General features: G+C 32.0%; 1 protein-coding gene across 2 annotated transcripts in view; it reads right to left on the minus strand.

The window, feature by feature from the left end:
- Positions 1-14,692: 14,692 nt before the first annotated feature.
- LOC126878688 (synaptojanin-1) overlaps positions 14,693-19,028 on the minus strand; it is a 55,715-nt gene continuing 51,379 nt past the window's right edge. For both annotated transcript variants that reach the window (XM_050641549.1, XM_050641550.1), the window contains one exon: positions 14,693-16,059. In XM_050641549.1, the coding sequence (XP_050497506.1) occupies positions 15,797-16,059 (263 nt within the window). In that variant the 3' untranslated portion in view covers positions 14,693-15,796. The remainder of the gene's footprint in view (positions 16,060-19,028) is intronic.

Below are 19,028 nucleotides of genomic sequence, written 5' to 3' on the forward strand. Positions count from 1 at the left end.
AATATGAGTATTAAGGTTTTCATACACCAAAACTGTTGCCAACTTTTCTGTTGGCAACTGTTTACAACACTTTTAAATCACTAAGTGTTTACTGTTTCTATTTCAATTATTGTTGATATGCAATGTTTCGGTTTCTTGTGAATGTTTGGTGATGACTATGAATTTTGTCTTCCTAAGTTCATTTTACGACTTATTTGTGACAGTTTTCAGTCATTGCAATAAACTTACGTGCATAGAAATCGGCCCACTTAAAAATTGGGTCATTTTTGATGTCTCATATTTCCTAAACCTGTTGGCCGATTTAAGTGATTTTTTGAACATGTTATCGCCTGATTCTTTAACAATACCACTGTAATAATATTGTTGCTAAAGAGGTAAATTTTCATTGTATACCGGGTGTACCGATCAAACTGTTTTTTCTCAAAGTTCGCATCACCCTATGGAATATTCTAGCATTTATAAAATACTGAAATTAAAACCCAACTATAGCCTCAGGTTTTCCTAACACTCTGTTTTTTGATTCATTCGTTTATGTTGGATAATAAAAAAGTTGGGTACTTTAACAACTTATATTCTGCATTCTTCATTAATATACGGTGTTTTTAAATAAGTGCGACAAACTTTAAGGGGTAATTCTGCATGAAAAAATAATGACAGTTGGCTTTATAAAGGTATATCCGCAAATGTTTCGTTTCCGAGATACGGGATGTTGAATTTTTTCTTACAAACTGACGATTTATTTATTGCTCTAAAACCAGTTGAGAGATGCAACTGAAATTTGGTAGGCTTTAAGAGATAGTTCTTGCGGATTTTTTGACATAAAAAATAAGAATTTTATATTCACCATTAGCGTGCATACGGGTAATATGATAGGTCATATTACACGTATGCGCGCTAATGGTGAATATTAAATTCTTAAGTGTATGTCAAAAAATGTGCAATAACTACGTCTTAAACCCCACCAAATTTCATTGACATATTTCAACCGGTTTTAAAGCAATAAAATAAATCGTCAGTTTAAAAGAAACAATTCAACATCCCGTATCTCGGAAACGAAACATTTGTGGATATACCAACTGTCATTATTTTTTTTATGCAGAATTATCCCTTAAAGTTTGTCGCACTTATTAAAAACACCGTGTATTGATGAAGAACATACCTAGTTGTTAAAGTACCTAACTTTTTATTATCCAACATAAACGAATGAATCAAAAAACAGAATGTTAAAAAAACCTGAGGATATAGTTGGGTTTTAATTTCAGTATTTTATAAATGCTAGAATATTCCACAGGGTGATGCGAACTTTGAGAAAAAAACAGTTTGATTGGTACACCCGGTATACAATGAACATTTACCTGTTTAGCAACAGTATTATTACAGTGGTATTGTTAAATAATCAGGCTATAACATGTTCAAAAAATCACTTAAATCGGCCAACAGGTTTAGGAAATATAAGACATCAACAATGACCAAATTTTTAAGTGGGCCGATTTATATGCACGTACGTTTATATCTGCTAATGTTTCTAAAGTTAAAGTAAATAAGACTGTTCCATCTACATACCTCAGGTTGTTAATAATTTCTCAATTTGTAATCATGTCATCTTGAAAATCTTCTAGTCTCTTTGAAGATAACTTCAAACGAATTGCAGCAAAATACACGAATAAAACATGGGCCTTAACAGTGCTAAACTGTATGGATCTTAATTGAATCAGGTAATGGATATAACCTTATTAATAACACTGTTAGTAATGTAGTGTACGGTGAGCATCTAAACATTCCGTATGTGTATTTGGACCATAGGAGTTTTCTATTGGTTCGTTGCAGCACGCAGTAATATTTTAACCAATAGGCGGCGAGGTTCCAGATGCATATACGGAATGTTAGTCGGTCCCAAATTCATATACGGAATGTTAAATATCGTACACCGAAAAAGATAAGTTTTTTTAGAGTCTTTTAAAAGGAGATTGATTTTAAAATACTTGTTACTGTATTATTAAATAAAAATAAAACAATTATAGTATTTCGAATGTTATTTGGTGCGAAATTCATATACGGAATGTTAATTATTCGTAGACCAAAAAATGGGACTTTTTATTAATCAGTTAAAGGAGACTGATTTTCGAAAACCTATTTTATTAATGTATTATTAAAGAAAAATAAAACAATGATTAGGTACCTATTTGGTGCGAAATTCATAAATGGGATGGTATAGATTTGAGAGACATATTTCTTTATTTGACTAAGGTTTCGCTTTCTCAGAATTGTTAATGACTTGCACGTGTTGTTAAGTATGTTTAGATCTGTTTCAGCTATTCAATTCAATTCTGTTGAAGATTAGGGCTGTGTGCTATCAGACGAAAATAAATGTTAACTTGGTTATAACGTTTGCGGTTGTGTTTTAAATATTATTTATTCTATAAAATATTGTATATTTACATAATGGATTTGCCAAAAAGTCTTAAATACATTGTAATCAATGAAAATAAGTACCGAGTCGACATTAGAAATGAAGAAGACATGAATAAATGGCTAAATGAATACAAAAGTATTTATTTTTCAAGCTGGAGAGCTTGGACACATACGAAAAAAAAATACTATAATTGTTTTATTTTTATTTAATAATACAGTAACAAGTATTTTAAAATCAATCTCCTTTTAAAAGACTCTAAAAAAACTTATCTTTTTCGGTGTACGATATTTAACATTCCGTATATGAATTTGGGACCGACTAACATTCCGTATATGCATTTGGAACCTCGCCGCCTATTGGTTAAAATATTACCGCGTGCTGCAACGAACCAATAGAAAACTCCTATGGTCCAAATACATATACGGAATGTTTAGATGCGTACGGTGAACAGTCTACTAGCAAAAAGATCTGGACGTCCAGGAGACTGATTCTTCTTCTTGATGTGCCTATCCGTGACGAATGTTGGCGATCATCATGGCAATCTTCACTTTATCTGCAGCAACTCGAAAAAGCTGCACAGATGTGTTGAACCAGGTACTGAGGTTCTTTAACCAGGATGTTTTTCTTCTTTCTGGACCTCGCTTTCCAATTATTTTTCCTTGCAGGATGGCTTGTAGGAGGGCATATCGAGATTCATTTCGCATAATGTGTCCAAACTATTCCAACTTTCGAGATTTGATGGTGGTTAGTACCTTTCGGTTCTTCCCCATTCTTCTAAAAGATATCCAGGAAATATTAATGAAGAATCCAGAGGGTGAGTTGAAAACTCGGCACAGCAAAATTTCAATTACTTCAAAGAAGCAATTTAGAAACTTTCTGATAACGCGAGTAATACTCGCCTTGCGTTATCGTGTCCTCTATATTTTCTCCTTCTTAAAGATGTGGTGGCGTTATGTAAGTTGTTTGAGTATTTCTATCCAATTATCTCTCTCCTGTGCGTATTGTTTTGCTTCGGAGAATGAGTAACCAGTCATGTCCTATATTTGGTCCGACTATCTTTTGATCTTTTGCCTGCTACGTTGCCTTCAACTGTCATTCGTTCTATATGTCCAAAATATCTCAGTATATTGTGATTGGTAGTTGTGGTGAGTCTAATTTTTATGTTAAGTTCTTCTAGTATTGAATTATTTGTGCGATGTGCGGTCAATGGTATGAGCAATATTCTACGGGAGACCCACATTTCAAATGCCAATGCCAATATACGCTTCGAATCAGCTTTTTTGATGGTCCATGTTTCTAAAGATTAGGTGACGAGAAGAAATATTATAGGACCCGGTAGAAGGAGAATATCATGGTTTAAAAAAACCTCAATGGAACTGTTTTGAGTCGGAGCGAGCAAGGTTATGATTGCCAATATGATTTCCAATATCCAAAACGGATAGGAACCAGAAGAAAAAATATTAATGCTCGAACAAGGCGTAATTTGTTGTTGTTGTAATGCGTTATCGTGTATTTACACAAAATCGGAGCCAAAACTGTATGCAACAGGCATATGTTCATCCAGAACATTGTCGATATGACTTTAGCCATTAAAATTACACTGGATGAGGAGGTTCCTACATGCTTCGAAGCCGTTTATAAAAAACTGGTCACAAAGTGTAGTTGTTACATAGTTTAGAGATGACAAATGTGCCAAAAGTGTTAGTGTTAGCGGAAAATTATACAAGGTGATTCAGTGAAACGGGACGATTTGACAACGCTGTTGACGATAAAATAGAGGAGCCGCGGGCTTGCGACGTAAACGTTGTGAATCTAGAGAGTGGGAAGTTTAGTTATCATGGAGACGTGGTCGGGTGAACAACGCGCATTTGCTGTGAAAGCTTATTACAAAAATGTTGAAAGTTTTGTGCGTGTACAACGAGCGATTCGTTTATAGACCAGGGCGCATCTGTAAAAATATTAGTACATTTGGATGTTGAGAGGTGACTCATATTTTTTTGCAGAATTTGCTTGAAAATAACTCATATAATAATATTTGAGTTATCCTCGCACTCAAAAAGGTCCGGAACATTGTTTAAATAATCAAAATGTCAAAAAATGAAAGAAAAATTCGATTTTTTTCTTTGTTTTTTTGATTATAACTTTAAAAGTATTCACTTCCGAGAAAAGTTTCACTGACATAAAAGTTGCGTAATTAAATTTAGTACAATATAGGATTAGTTTTAATAGGAGTAGTTTTAATAGGATTAGTAAAATTTTCAAAATTGTCACTTTTGTTGCAAAATAGAAATAATTGCGAAAAAATCCATAAAAAACAAGTACTCGAATTTTACGCTTTTCAACCATTTATGCTACACTTCGGACCTTCATATTTCACCCAGAAAAACTTTGTGATATAGTAAAATAATACTGTAAATTTCTATAAGATCGGTTTAATAGATTTTGCAAAATAAATCTTGCAATCCAGCTTTCGCAAAAAATTCAATTTTTCAAAAATGTTGCAAGGCTGAAAATAAAGCAGACAGCAATTTGAGTTTTTTTTGAATACAGTAGAATACTGTACCTTTCATTTTCAAATTACAAAATTAAAATCGATTTACTACTACGAAGTCAGGAATTTTTTTAAATAAACATTAATTTTTGGTGCTACGCGCAGGACAGCGGAGACGTTTGCTCTGATTGGGCATTCCAATGACCTTTGATAATGATTGATAAATTTTAATTTTTAGTACATTTCGATATAAATAAATAAATTTGTTTATTGCAAAATAAAAACACATACTCTGTCCTTTGAAATAACTCTTTTTTTAGCAAAAACTTTCTTTGTTCATATATTTTAACTTAGAGAATAAAAGTTTATTATTTTTAAACATATGCAATTGTTTAAACAATATTTCACAAACAATAATCAAAGTAGTTTGGTTTTTGTAGAATTAAAATATTAAAATACAACAAAATATGGAGTAAGAAAATAAAATAGTTAAAGATTAGAAGAAATTTTGATGGAAATCAACTTGTGTAAAGCGAACACCGCTGTCCTGCGCGCAGCACCAAAAATTAATGTTTATTTAAAAAAATTCCTGACGCAGTGGTAGTTAACCGATTTTAATTTTGTAAATTACAAATGAAAGGTACAGTATTCTTCTATATGTAACAGAAATTTCAACTTATCTGCTTTATTTTCAGTCCTGCAACATTTTGAAAAAATGAATTTTTTTTTTGCGAAAGCTGGATTGCAAAACGTATTGAACCGATCTTAATGAAATTTTCAGTATTGTTTATTATTTTTATTGTTTATTACTATATCATACAGTTTTTCTGGGTAAAATATGAAAGTCCTAAGTGTAGCATAAATGGTTGAAAAACGTAAAATGCGAATACTTATTTTTTTATGGTTTTTTCGCAATTATTGCTATTTTGCAACAGGGGTGACAATTTTTAAAATTTTAAACTAATCCTATATTGTAGGAAATTTAATTTCGCAACTTTTATGTCAGTACAACTTTTCTCGGAAGTGAATACTTTTAAAGTTATAATCAAAAAACGAAGAAAAAAATCGAATTTTTCCTTCAATTTTTGACATTTTGATTATTTAAACAATGTTCCGGACCTTTTTGAGTGGAAGGATAACTCAATTATTATTATATGAGTTAATTCCAAGCAATTTCTGCAAAAAAATATGAGTCACCTCTCAACGTCTATCTCAAAACAGATGCGCCCTGGACCATTACACTACCATTTGCCGCCCCGTGCTGCAGTCCCGTCTAACTGGCTATTAAGACTTGGGTTAGGAACTTTGAAAGTAGTGGTTCAACATTACAAAAAAGAGGTGGCAGTGTCAGAACTGCTCGCACACCACACAATATTGAAGCGATGTGAAATTAATTACACGCCAGTCGTCGCAGGTATCTTCGACGACTCGCGTGTAATGAATTTCGCGAAGGGACAATGCACTCATCTGTCCAATCTACAAAAAAGGTGATGAAACAAGTTGCGAAAATTATAGAGGAATATCGCTATTAGAAGTGGCCTATAAAATACTTGCAAAAATCATCCGAAATAGATTGCAAAAGGAGGTAAATAAGATCATTGGAGAATACCAAGGAGGTTTTAGACCAGGAAGATCAACAACAGATCAAATATGTTTATTAAAACTAATACAGAACAACAGCTACGAACAAAATTTGGGACTACACATGTTGTTCATTGACTTTAAACGGGCTTACGACTCAGTAGACCGAGATATGCTATATGAAGCAATGAGATCCTTGGGTATTTCAGGAAAGCTGGTTAAATTAGTGAGAATGACGCTCAACAATACAAAAAACAGGATAACACTGGAAGGAAATTTTTCAAAACAATTCACAGTGAATAAAGGACTGAAACAGGGTGACCCTCTATCTACAGACTTATTTAACTTGGTACTAGAACACATAGTAAGAAGGATAAAAATTAATACAAGCGGTACCATATTTAACAACAGACAGCAGTTTATAGCTTACGCTGATGATCTAGTCATCCTAACAAGAACAAAGGAACATCTCCAAAAAATATTCCAAAAGTTCGAAGCGGAAGCAAAAAGGTATGGATTAAGAATCAACCAAGGAAAAACACAATACATGGTAATGAAAGGAGATATAAATAAAGAGGATAACTATATAAAAATGAAAGGAGAAGGAGATGAATATAAATTTAAGGAAGTAGCAGAATTCGAATACCTGGGAGTGACTGTAACCAGTACTGGAAGGGAAGAAAAAGAAATAAATAAAAGATTATTGAAGGGAAGTCGAGTTGTGGGTGCCTTAAACACGATATTAAAAGCAAAAAATGTATCAATAAACGCGAAAATCAGAATGTATGAAACGATAATACGGCCCACAGTGTTGTATGCGAGCGAAACGTGGGTAATGAATCAACAAGAGGAGAAGAAGATACAGATATGGGAAAGGAAGATCCTGAGAAAAATTTTTGGAGGTATACAGATAGCGGAGAAAACCTGGAGGAGACGAACAAATGAAGAAGTAATGAGGATGTATGGGAGACCAAAAATAACGACAAAAATACGAGCCCAAAGAGTTAGATGGCTGGGACATATTACTCGAATGCCAGAAACTAGAAACGTCAAACGAATATTGAATGACAGAGCATTGGGAAAAAGGAGACGAGGTCGACCAAGGAAGAGATGGTTAGAGGCTGCAGAGAGGGATTTGGAAGAAATCGGGGTGAAGGACTGGAGAAAGAGTGCAGAGGACCGAAAAGAATGGAGAAATATTATCCAGAATTTAGAAGCCGTAGGCCTATAAGGCCTGTTAGCGCTGTTATATATATATGTAACAGAAATTTCAACTTATCTGCTTTATTTTCAGTCCTGCAACATTTTGAAAAAATGAATTTTTTTTTTGCGAAAGCTGGATTGCAAAACGTATTGAACCGATCTTAATGAAATTTTCAGTATTGTTTATTATTTTTATTGTTTATTACTATATCATACAGTTTTTCTGGGTAAAATATGAAAGTCCTAAGTGTAGCATAAATGGTTGAAAAACGTAAAATGCGAATACTTATTTTTTTATGGTTTTTTCGCAATTATTGCTATTTTGCAACAGGGGTGACAATTTTTAAAATTTTAAACTAATCCTATATTGTAGGAAATTTAATTTCGCAACTTTTATGTCAGTACAACTTTTCTCGGAAGTGAATACTTTTAAAGTTATAATCAAAAAACGAAGAAAAAAATCGAATTTTTCCTTCAATTTTTGACATTTTGATTATTTAAACAATGTTCCGGACCTTTTTGAGTGGAAGGATAACTCAATTATTATTATATGAGTTAATTCCAAGCAATTTCTGCAAAAAAATATGAGTCACCTCTCAACGTCTATCTCAAAACAGATGCGCCCTGGACCATTACACTACCATTTGCCGCCCCGTGCTGCAGTCCCGTCTAACTGGCTATTAAGACTTGGGTTAGGAACTTTGAAAGTAGTGGTTCAACATTACAAAAAAGAGGTGGCAGTGTCAGAACTGCTCGCACACCACACAATATTGAAGCGATGTGAAATTAATTACACGCCAGTCGTCGCAGGTATCTTCGACGACTCGCGTGTAATGAATTTCGCACCACTTCAATATTCTGTGGTGTGCGGGCAGTTCTGACACTGCCACCTCTATTTGCGATGTTGAACCACTACTTTCAAAGTTCCTAACCCAAATCTTAATAGCCGTGTTAGACGGAACTGCAGCGCGGGGCGACAAATGGTAGTGTAAACGAAACGCTCGTTGTACAAGCACAAAAATGCGCGTTGTTCACCAGACCACGTCTCCATGATAACTAAACTTCCCACTCTCTGGAGTCACGGCGTTTACGTCGCAAGCCCGCGGCTCCTCTATTTTATAGCCAGCAGCGTTGTCAAATCGTACCGTTTCACTAAATCACCTTGTATTTTTTGAAAGTATTGGAAGTATATATCCGGATATATGAAAGCTGTTGGACCTTTAGGTCGTATATTAGTTTTATAAAGTGAATATTCTGAAACTTGAGTGTAAAAATGGACACAAAACACACAATTTACGATAAGCCAATAATATATTAAAATATTGTGTTCGATAATTACATAGTTCTGATTTTTTTTTGTTCAATCATAATCTCTAAAGAATAATAATATCACAAGTATTGTCTTTTTTTATTTTCATAGTTTAAGTTCATTATTATCTATGTTGATTATAGCCAAATGTGGATTTGATTCTGAGAGTATTTACCTAAAAACGGAAAATAAAATTGTTTTCCTATAAAAACCGTTGCACGTATTTTAAGCTTTCTACTGGGATTTGGTCTGGACCTACTACTTTGCAATTTTAGCTGGTTTTTAATGCCATTTTAATTTCCTCTTTTAATATACTCGATTCGCTAATCTGAGGCACAACTGTCTACACTACAATCACAATAAAAATGCACTATATAGAAATAAACAAACCAGGACACGTTGAACGTTCGAGGAGCACTCCCAAATTATTATTATTATTATTTATTTCTAGTGCATTTTTATTGTGATTGTAGTGTAGACACTTGTGTCTCAGATTAGCGAATCGACTATACCTTTAAAACCACACCATCTTCTACTTCTGCTTCCATCTGTTCTGGTCCTTGAACAACTCATTGATGTATTCTGTCCATCTCTTTAATTTTTCGTTATTATTCAACACTAGTTTGTCATTTGTATCTTTCAGTATCCCCACTTTTCTTTTTCTATTATTGTTAGTTAATTCTTTAATTTGTTTGTGTGTGTTAAAACTACCTATGTCTCTTCTGGCATGCTTCTATTTCTGTGCATTGTTAATGTTCTGTGCACATGCCTCAAAAAGAAAATCACTGGTCAGTGTGTGTTACCAATACACACGTAAGGAGCGGAAACATTAACACTTACAAAAAAAGGTAGTGAACAAGATTGGCGGAACTCAAAAGGCTATGGATAGATATTGGTTGTCTCTCTAAGAGACCGAATCCCCAACGAAGAAATACGTCGTAGAACAAAAACAACAGATGTAAAGACTGAAATAGTTTTGTACACACTTATGACAACAGGTGAACAGGGAAAAATGTACTTTTGAAGTGTGTAAAACAAATAATTCCTAGCTGAGCGCTTTCGGCTTATAAAGCCATCTTCGGAGCTATGCTACAATAGAAAGGTCAGGTGTTAGAAACCTTCCAAACAATTTTACTATGGTCTCTTTTGACGTAACTAATCTTTTCACTAATGTTTCTAGACTAGAAACCATTCCTATTGTAAACAATCTTCTAATTTCAAAGAATATAGACCCTAACAAATGTTCACAAATCACCTCACTACTTCAATTTTGCCTTTCTCAAGATTTCTTCATCTTCAACAACAAAATTTACAGACAACCAGAAGGTCTAGCAATGAGAAATCCTTTATCTGCACTACTGGCAGATATTTTTCTAGATTCTCTTGAAAATACTTTTGTCCAATCACATCCACAAATAATCCTATGGTACAGATATGTGGATGATATTTTAGCATTTATAGAAGGTCCTCCTTCAGAACCTAACAACATTCTTTCAATAATTAATAACCTACATCCAGCAATTAAGTTCACATTGGAGTTAGAAACCAACAACATGATCAATTTTCTAGACCTAACCATCAAAAAGAATACATATTCTGCTTCTACACCTTCTACTACTCTGGAATACTCAGTATTTAGAAAACCCACTCAAACTGACCATATGATACCCATGTCATCTAACCATCCCTTTCAACATAAGATGGCAGCTATTCAATGTTATGTTCACAGACTTCTAAACATCCCCATATCCCAAAACAATTACAACAACGAAATTTCAATTATTAAACAAATAGCAAACAACAATGGCTTCCCCTCTTCTACCGTAGATAAGGTCATTAGAAAGTCAATACTCAAAAAGAGACTAAACCAAGCTTTTAACATAGAAAACGAACCCAACACTACATCTATTTATAGATCCTTATCCTACTTAGGGCCAATTTCAGAAAAAGTATCAAGATTACTTTGTAATAAAGTCAGTAACCTAAACATCTCCTTCAAAACCAAAAATAACATTAAGTCCATCTTCAGCCACACCAAAGATAAAATCGACAAACTAAATAAAAGTGGTATTTATAAGCGGTCTTGTGGGGATTGTAACATGACTTATGTGGGCAGAACTATGAGGACTCTTTCTCAGAGGATCAAGGAACATCTCAACAATCCAGAAAAATCCAACTTTGGTTATTTAGCAGTTTAGTTATTTCCGTTAAATTTAGCAACCATTCCTTCTCTCCTTCCAAAAACAGTGTAATTTTACATAACATGTTTTATAAAACTTTTTAATACTTTACTAAATATTATCATTATAAGTCAATAATTGTAATCAATCATTTGGCAGCTTATTCTTTAGAAAACCATATTCTCAAAAAATTCATTCTTAATTAATTTTATTTTCCATCTTCGATACACCCATAGTGCACCTAATGAAATTTGTGACTTATCTAATAATATGGAAAACTTCACCATCAAGCTTCTTTACATCCTATATTAATTAAAAAAAAAGATCCGAGTTCAGTTTTTTTAAGGATAACTTGTCAACTGATTTATCTTGGACCCTAAGTCTTCTTTTTTCAATAATATGTATTTCATTGTAATTTAAAAAACTAGATTTATGTAACTACAGACCATGTTGAAAAGTTGTTCAATTCGATTGCTAAACTGTCATATGTCAACTGTCACTTGTTATGGGAAAAGGTGAAAGTACCTTTACCAGCACGCACTATCTATGTCAGCTGTCATTAAAATCCAGCAGACTACATGCCGCCATTCTTCATACTGACACAGCACACATCAGATGGTAAGGTCTCTTGACCTTACCACGATCAAATTTTTGTTATATGTAATGTAGTTTTTCGTGAAAGTCCTTTCTGCTTGTAATATATATGTTTTTCAACTTTTCCGACTAAGAACAGCAAGAATTGACCACCTTTTTTCAACAGACAGGCAAGGTTTTTTTCTATATTTTTTCCATCATTAAAAAAACTGCACAAGTAATAGAAGTATTTTTTGTATATCGTACTCTTTTTTTGTATATCCATCTCTCTTCATAGTGGTATTTTGAACCTTTTGACGTAAGTTAAACTTTTGAATTCTAAGATCAATTATTCATTAGAGACCTTTCTATTGTAGCATAGCTCCGAAGATGGCTTTATAAGCCGAAAGCGCTCAGCTAGGAATTATTTGTTTTACACACTTCAAAAGTACACTTTTCCCTGTTCACCTGACAAAAACAACAGATGCTGTCGAAAGAATCGCGTCGTTAAAGTAGAACTGAGCAGAACACGTCGTCAGATTATCAGACAACCGATGGACAAAAGGTATTGTCGTGGCACGAAGCACTACGGAGCAGAGTTATTAGTAACTGGATGCAAGCCGGACAAGACAGAAACAGATGGAAAGAGCTGAGGTAGACCTATGTCCAGTAGTGAACGCGTACAAGTTGATGATATTATCACGAAGATGCGGCAACACTGTACAATGTCACATAGCACAACGCATGAAGGACGTGCAACGGATTTATTGGAAAACAATAATACTCAAAATTTGTTGCTCCACTAACTATAGAATAAAGTAAAATTCAGTGTCTTTAGTGGGCTAACCACACTCTTTTGTTTCTTTTAGTATACATCCATGTTTAACAAATACTCTTTCTTGAACATTGCCACTTTATTTAAGACAAATTTTTAATAAAAAATCTTTGGTTACAAATATTGCATTTTAACTCATGAAATAATTTTTAGAGCCAAACAAAGCAAAAAAATATTTTTCAACATATATTAATAATATAGAGAATTAACTAAAAATCACAGAATATCGATATAGAATACACTAAGAATATAGAATAGAGTATAAAGTATAAAATTATTGTTTTTAGCAAAATAAAGCCTTTCGTTAAATAAAAAATGTCTAATAACAACATTAACAATATTTGTTTTTAATATGTATAATGATCTCCACGTGAGATGATAATAAAATTAAAACATCCATAGACTATTTAAATCTATAATTTGATCTAATATCAACGATTCTAAAATATTTTACAATTCTAATACTGTTTTCCATCTACATATATTTTCTTTGCAAAATTGCTTTATACCCCAGCAAACGAAGCATTTAAAATCGACAAATTACTGGCGGCTGGAATATCTGAGGGAAGTCAATAGAAAAGGTGTACCATCTCATGGATATCGACACTTTTACTGCGTTATGTTTTTTTTATTAATATTCAACCAAAAAGAAGCGACTTTTTTAATCAATTTCAATTAAATAGAAACGTTTAATAGATGGCTTTCTTGAAAATGCTTGGTTTAAATGATATTTTCAAATTAAAAAATGTTTATAAACAAGAAAGTTATTGCAAATTAAACCCGAAAGTAAGCATTTTTTCAATTGTTTAAATTAAAAGTTATTATGTGTGCAAAAGATTTATAAAATATTTTATAAATTGTTATTTTTATCCTATTTAAAAAAAGGTCATTTAAAGGTCGTTTAAAAACTACTCGACCGATCTTTGTGCTTTATTTAAGTATTTTTATTGTTTATTTTAATAATAACTACATACAGGATGTTAGTAAAAGTATGAAAAACTTTAAGGGCTAATTCTACATGCAAAAATAATGCAAGTTTGTACTATAAACATGTCCGCAAATGCTTCGTTTCCTAGATACGGGATGTTGAAATTTTTATTTCAAACTGCTTATTTATTTATTTCTCTAAGACCAGTTGAGCTATGAAAATGAAATTTGGTGAGTTTTAGGAGATAGTTATTGCTAATTTTTTTAACATACAATTAAGAATTTTGCATTCATCATTGGCGCGCCTACGGGTAATGGTCTGAATTTTTTTAAAGAAAAAATAGAACGCCACTGTGATATTTCAAATTAAAAATTATTGCTAAATTCCACGTCTAATTTATGATAAAAAAACCTGTCTTGTCTTTTTTTCATATGGTGCACCGTTTATATGTAGAAAAATAAAACATCTTGACGCGTATTTTTCATTTTTTAATACATTATCAAGAAATATCCAATATAATAATACTAAACTAGAACAATAACTGAAAATATTACTAATAAGATTTTAACTAGGTGCAGAGCTGCAACAAATGTTAAAAATGACCTCCTTTAGAGGTTACAGAAGAATTTTATATTCATCATTGGCGCGCTTACAAGTAATGGTCTGAATTTTTTTTAGGAAAAAAATAGTACGCCACTGAGATATATCAAATTAAAAATTATTTTTGAATTGCTAGTTCAATTTACGACAAAAAATCTTTCTTGTCTTTTTTTCATATGCGGCGCCGTTTTTATGTAAAAAATAAAACATCTTAACGTTTACAAAGTATTTGAACTAAGTTTCTATGCATATGGAAACTACCTCAAATACTTTGTAAGCGTTAAGATGTTTTATTTTTTTGTATTAAAACGGCGCCTCGTATAAAAAAAAGGCAAGAAAGATTTTTTGTCGTAAATTTAACGAGGAATTTAAAAATGATTTTTAGTTTGACAAATCTCAGTGGCGTACTATTGTTTTCTTAAAAAAAATCAGACCATTACCCGTACGCGCGCCAATGATGAATTTGCACCTAGTTAAAATCTTATCAGTGATATTTTCTGTTGTTGTTCTAGTTTAGTATTATTATATTGGATAGTTCTTGATAATGTATTAAGAAATGAAAAATACGCGTCAAGATGTTTTATTTTTCTGCATAAAAACGGTGCACCATATGAAAAAAAAAGACAGGAAAGGTATTTTATCAAAAATTAAACGTGGAATTTAAAAATTATTTTTAATTTAAAATATCTCAGTGGCGTACTATTTGTTTCTTTAAAAAATTCAGACTATTACCCGTATGCGCGCCAATGTTGAATACAAAATTCTTAGTTGTATGTCAAAAAATGCGCAATAACTACCTCCTAAAACTTACCAAATTTCATTTTCATAGCTCAACTGGTCTTAGAGCAATAAATAGACAGTTTGAAAAAAAAATTCCACACCCCGTTTCTCGGAAACGAAGCATTTGCGGACATATGTTTATAGAGCAAACCGGCATTGTTTTTTATGTAGAATTACCCCTTAAAGTTTTTCAAACTTATTTACACCCTGTATAAACAATTGAGAAAAATGCTTATTTTCTCGTTTAATTTGCAATATCTTTTTTGATTTATAAACACTTTTTAATCTAGAAGATCTCATTTTAAAGAAAAAGTATTTTTAAGGAAGTCGCCTGTTGAACGTTTTCAGCTACAATGCGTAGTTTATTCACAATATTGAAATATCTGAAATGAATGAAAAGTCGTTTTTTTGCTTAAATGTTAATAAAAATCATGACGCAGTAAAAATTTCGATGCCCACGAGATGATGCCTTTTCTATTGACTTCCTTCAGATATTGTTGAAAAACAGTAATTTTTCGATTTTTAAGTGCTTTTTGGCTTAGTTTCCTGAGGTATTGCTTTATAAATATACGTTTATATATCTCAGTATTTCGTCTTTTTAACTAATATCTGACTTTTTGATCTGAGACAAGGCAATCAAAACATACCTTGGCAATACTGAAATCTCGCCAGGTGACACATGGTGACAATTTATTCACATAACCTATAACGCAGTGCATTAGTAGACCTACACACAGAAGTACAGTGCTGCCGTGCTCAATCATGGAGTGGTTCTAGCTGACTAACTGTCGACCTATCTTCATTTGCACTTCCACCTTCTTTCAGGTCAAAAGTAACTGCTACTTACCATACATCAGAACAACCAATAAAAAATCCAAACAGTACAATTTATACTCGTTTGGTCTATTGTCTTGGCCTGGCAGGAAGTGGTGGGGGAGGAGCTGATCGTGCTGGTACTGGAGGTGGTCCTCGTGAAGGAGTAGGAGGTAGCGCACCCGAATCCGGTCTTGGTGGCGGTGGAGGAGGACCTAATGGTTCTGGAGTACTTATCACATCGTCGCTTATCTCTTCGTAAACGCCCTCCTCTTGAGACATCTGACTTGGTAGATCTGGTGGGGGCATTTGCGGAGGAGCTGAACAAAGCGGTGGAGCTGCAGCTGGAACACCTAAGAAACATTATAAAAGTATATTTAAATAATTATTTTATTCCAATTTCTATTGATTTTATTTATTTGTTCACTTTCTGTTTTGCTTTAATATTTTTCCTCCAAAAATAGTTGCGATCTATAGAATCAATGACCTCAGAAAGCACAAAAAGATTGTATGAAAGCAGGCTGATAAGCAAATTGGAAAACATTAACATGCACAACTGTGAAGTAGAAGAATGCTGGAATGAAATCAAATACTGCATCCAGCAAGCTGCGGAAGAGTTTATTGGCAAAAGGAAAACAAACACCAGCGCAATAAGAAACAACAAACCATGGCTTTGTCAAGAAGTCAAAGAACTCGCAGAACAAAAGAGAAAATGCTATCTGTGTTACAAAAGCACCGGAACGCAGGAACAACGCGCCATCTACATAGAAACAAGAAACAGAATAAATTCGCGAATAAAAGCAATAAAAAGAGAGCATTGGATCAAGTTCACAAGTGACATGGATCACGACATCTATGGCGAACAGAGGAAAGTTTGGAAAATGCTAAAAAACAGAAAAACAACAGTAAATGAATTTGTGCAGACAAAGGGGATACCGACTTTTTTTATTAAAGTTTAGGTCAAGACAAAAGATATTTTCAAGAAAGTATATGATTCATATGAGGGGATCATTGTTTAAATAATTGAAAATTGGTAATTTTTGCACAAAATTTACTTTTTTAACCGCTGCTGCAATTCCTGGATTTTACAATTTTTTTCTGAGAAGATGAAGAAACAATCTTTTATATGAGACTTACTAAATTAAATTTGACCCGTAATTTATTTAAATAATTTTAAATTAAAATTGAAAAACAAATTTCCAAAAAAATATTATTTGCAATTTAAATAAGCACTATAAAATTTTTGTTTGGCAGAAAAAGTTGCACTATAATATCACTATAAATTGACAAAGAATTGGTTGATAAATATTGAGTAGTTTATGAGAGATTTAATTTGTTTTTCGATAAATGTATTGACAAATTAAAATTTTAAATAAACACCCCTTTAAAATGGCGTTTAATTTGTTTAAAACTTTTTTTTTAATAACATCACCGGGATTAAAAATTTTGAAATTTTTTTTTCGATATTCGTTTTCCTGGTAGTTTTTGACACACTTACAAAAGAAAAAAAATAGAGATCCATTTTTTGCCTAGAGCTTTTCCAAGTTTAAAAATTCATAATTTGTTTATTTATCAATATTAACATTTTAAAGTTCGTGAGTACATCTATCAACCCTACTACTTAACAATGTCATTTATACATAGAGTTAAAATTTTAGAATATTTAAAAAAATAATGATTTTCGTAGCGACCTTAACTGAAAACTTTTTGCATGAAGAGTGGTGCAGTAGTACTTTGCAATATCTTCGTTAATAATGGACCAATTTCAATGTTTTTTTTTTTAGTTTATGGTAGCTTATAAAAATAGTAACATCTAAATGACACTTTTAACAATAAATAGTCGTCAATTTGTTATAAACATTTTTTTTTCTAGATGTGATAAATAAAAATTGACACAAAAGATTTTTTATAAAAAAATTAACAAAATAATACTGAATTAGCATTAAAAATTTTTTAAAGACTTCTTGCTTTGTACAATATTAAATACAGTGATCACGTAAAGGTTGGAATAAATTCATTTTCTCGAGAATGGACGATTTTGAAAAAAAATCCCGAAACAGGTCAATTTTTATTTTTAAATTACTACTTTTTGGCATATATATCATACTAGTGACGTGACCCGTCTGTGCGTGATGACGTCATCGATGATTTTTTTAAATGAGAATAGGTGTCGTGTGATAGCTCATTTGAAAGGTAATTCAAATCTCTATTCAGTAGTATAAACATTAACGTAATTATTTATACAGGGTTTCCAAAAAAAATTTGAATTAAATTTATTGACATAAAAAGAGGAATGTATGTAATTTAATTCGAAATACATTTTACTGCTCTCAGAAAACAGAAAAAAATGTTTATTTAACAAATAAATATTGTTTTTTGCTTAAATTCAATATTAATGCAGCCACCGACCAGCCTCTTGACAGTTTGAACATTTAATTTAAGCGAAAAGCGATGATTATTTTTCAAATACATATTTTTTCGGTTTTCTGAGAGCAGTAAAATGTATTTTGAATTGAATAAATTACATAGATTTTTCTTTTTATGTCAATAAATTTAATGCAAATTTTTTTTTGAGCACCCTGTATAAATAATTATGTTAATGTTTATACTACTGAATAGAGGATTGAATTACCTTTCAAATGAGCTATCATACGACCCCCATTCTCATTTTAAAAAATCATCGATGACGTCATCACGTCATATATATCATCATATATGATATATATGCCAAAAAGTCGTAATTTAAAAATAAAAATTTACCTGTTTCGGGATTTTTTTCCAAAATTGTCCATTTTCGAGAAAATGAATTAATTCCAACCTTTACGTGCTCATTGTATATTATGTATTTTACACTAAAAATAGGTAATACACTAAAAATTGTGTATATATTTGTTAATTTTTATTCACTTATATAAATACATTTATATAGAGAGGTTGTCCTCCATTTTTTTTATATATTATATTTTGTATTCACATTATCTTTGCGAGATTTTGCCAATGATTTGTACAAAGAAAAAAGTTTTTATGATTCTTTAAGAAAAATTTACTATTTTGTTCAATGTTTAAAATAAAAATTGGTTTTAATACTCTTTTGTGATTATCTTTGGTGCCAACTTTTGTTTATTAAAATACTACAGAAAAAAATTGTTAATAACTAATTATTGATTATTTATGGCAAAAAGGGTCATGCAGATGCTATTATTTTTGTATGCTACCCCAAATTAAAAGAAAACATTGAAATTGGCCCATTATTAACAGAGATATTAAAAACTACTCCTCCGCCAATTTTCAGACAAAAAGTTTTCATCTAAAGTGCTACGAA

Source organism: Diabrotica virgifera, chromosome 10 (genome assembly GCF_917563875.1).
Source record: "Diabrotica virgifera virgifera chromosome 10, PGI_DIABVI_V3a".
Taxonomy (NCBI): Eukaryota; Metazoa; Arthropoda; class Insecta; order Coleoptera; family Chrysomelidae; genus Diabrotica; species Diabrotica virgifera.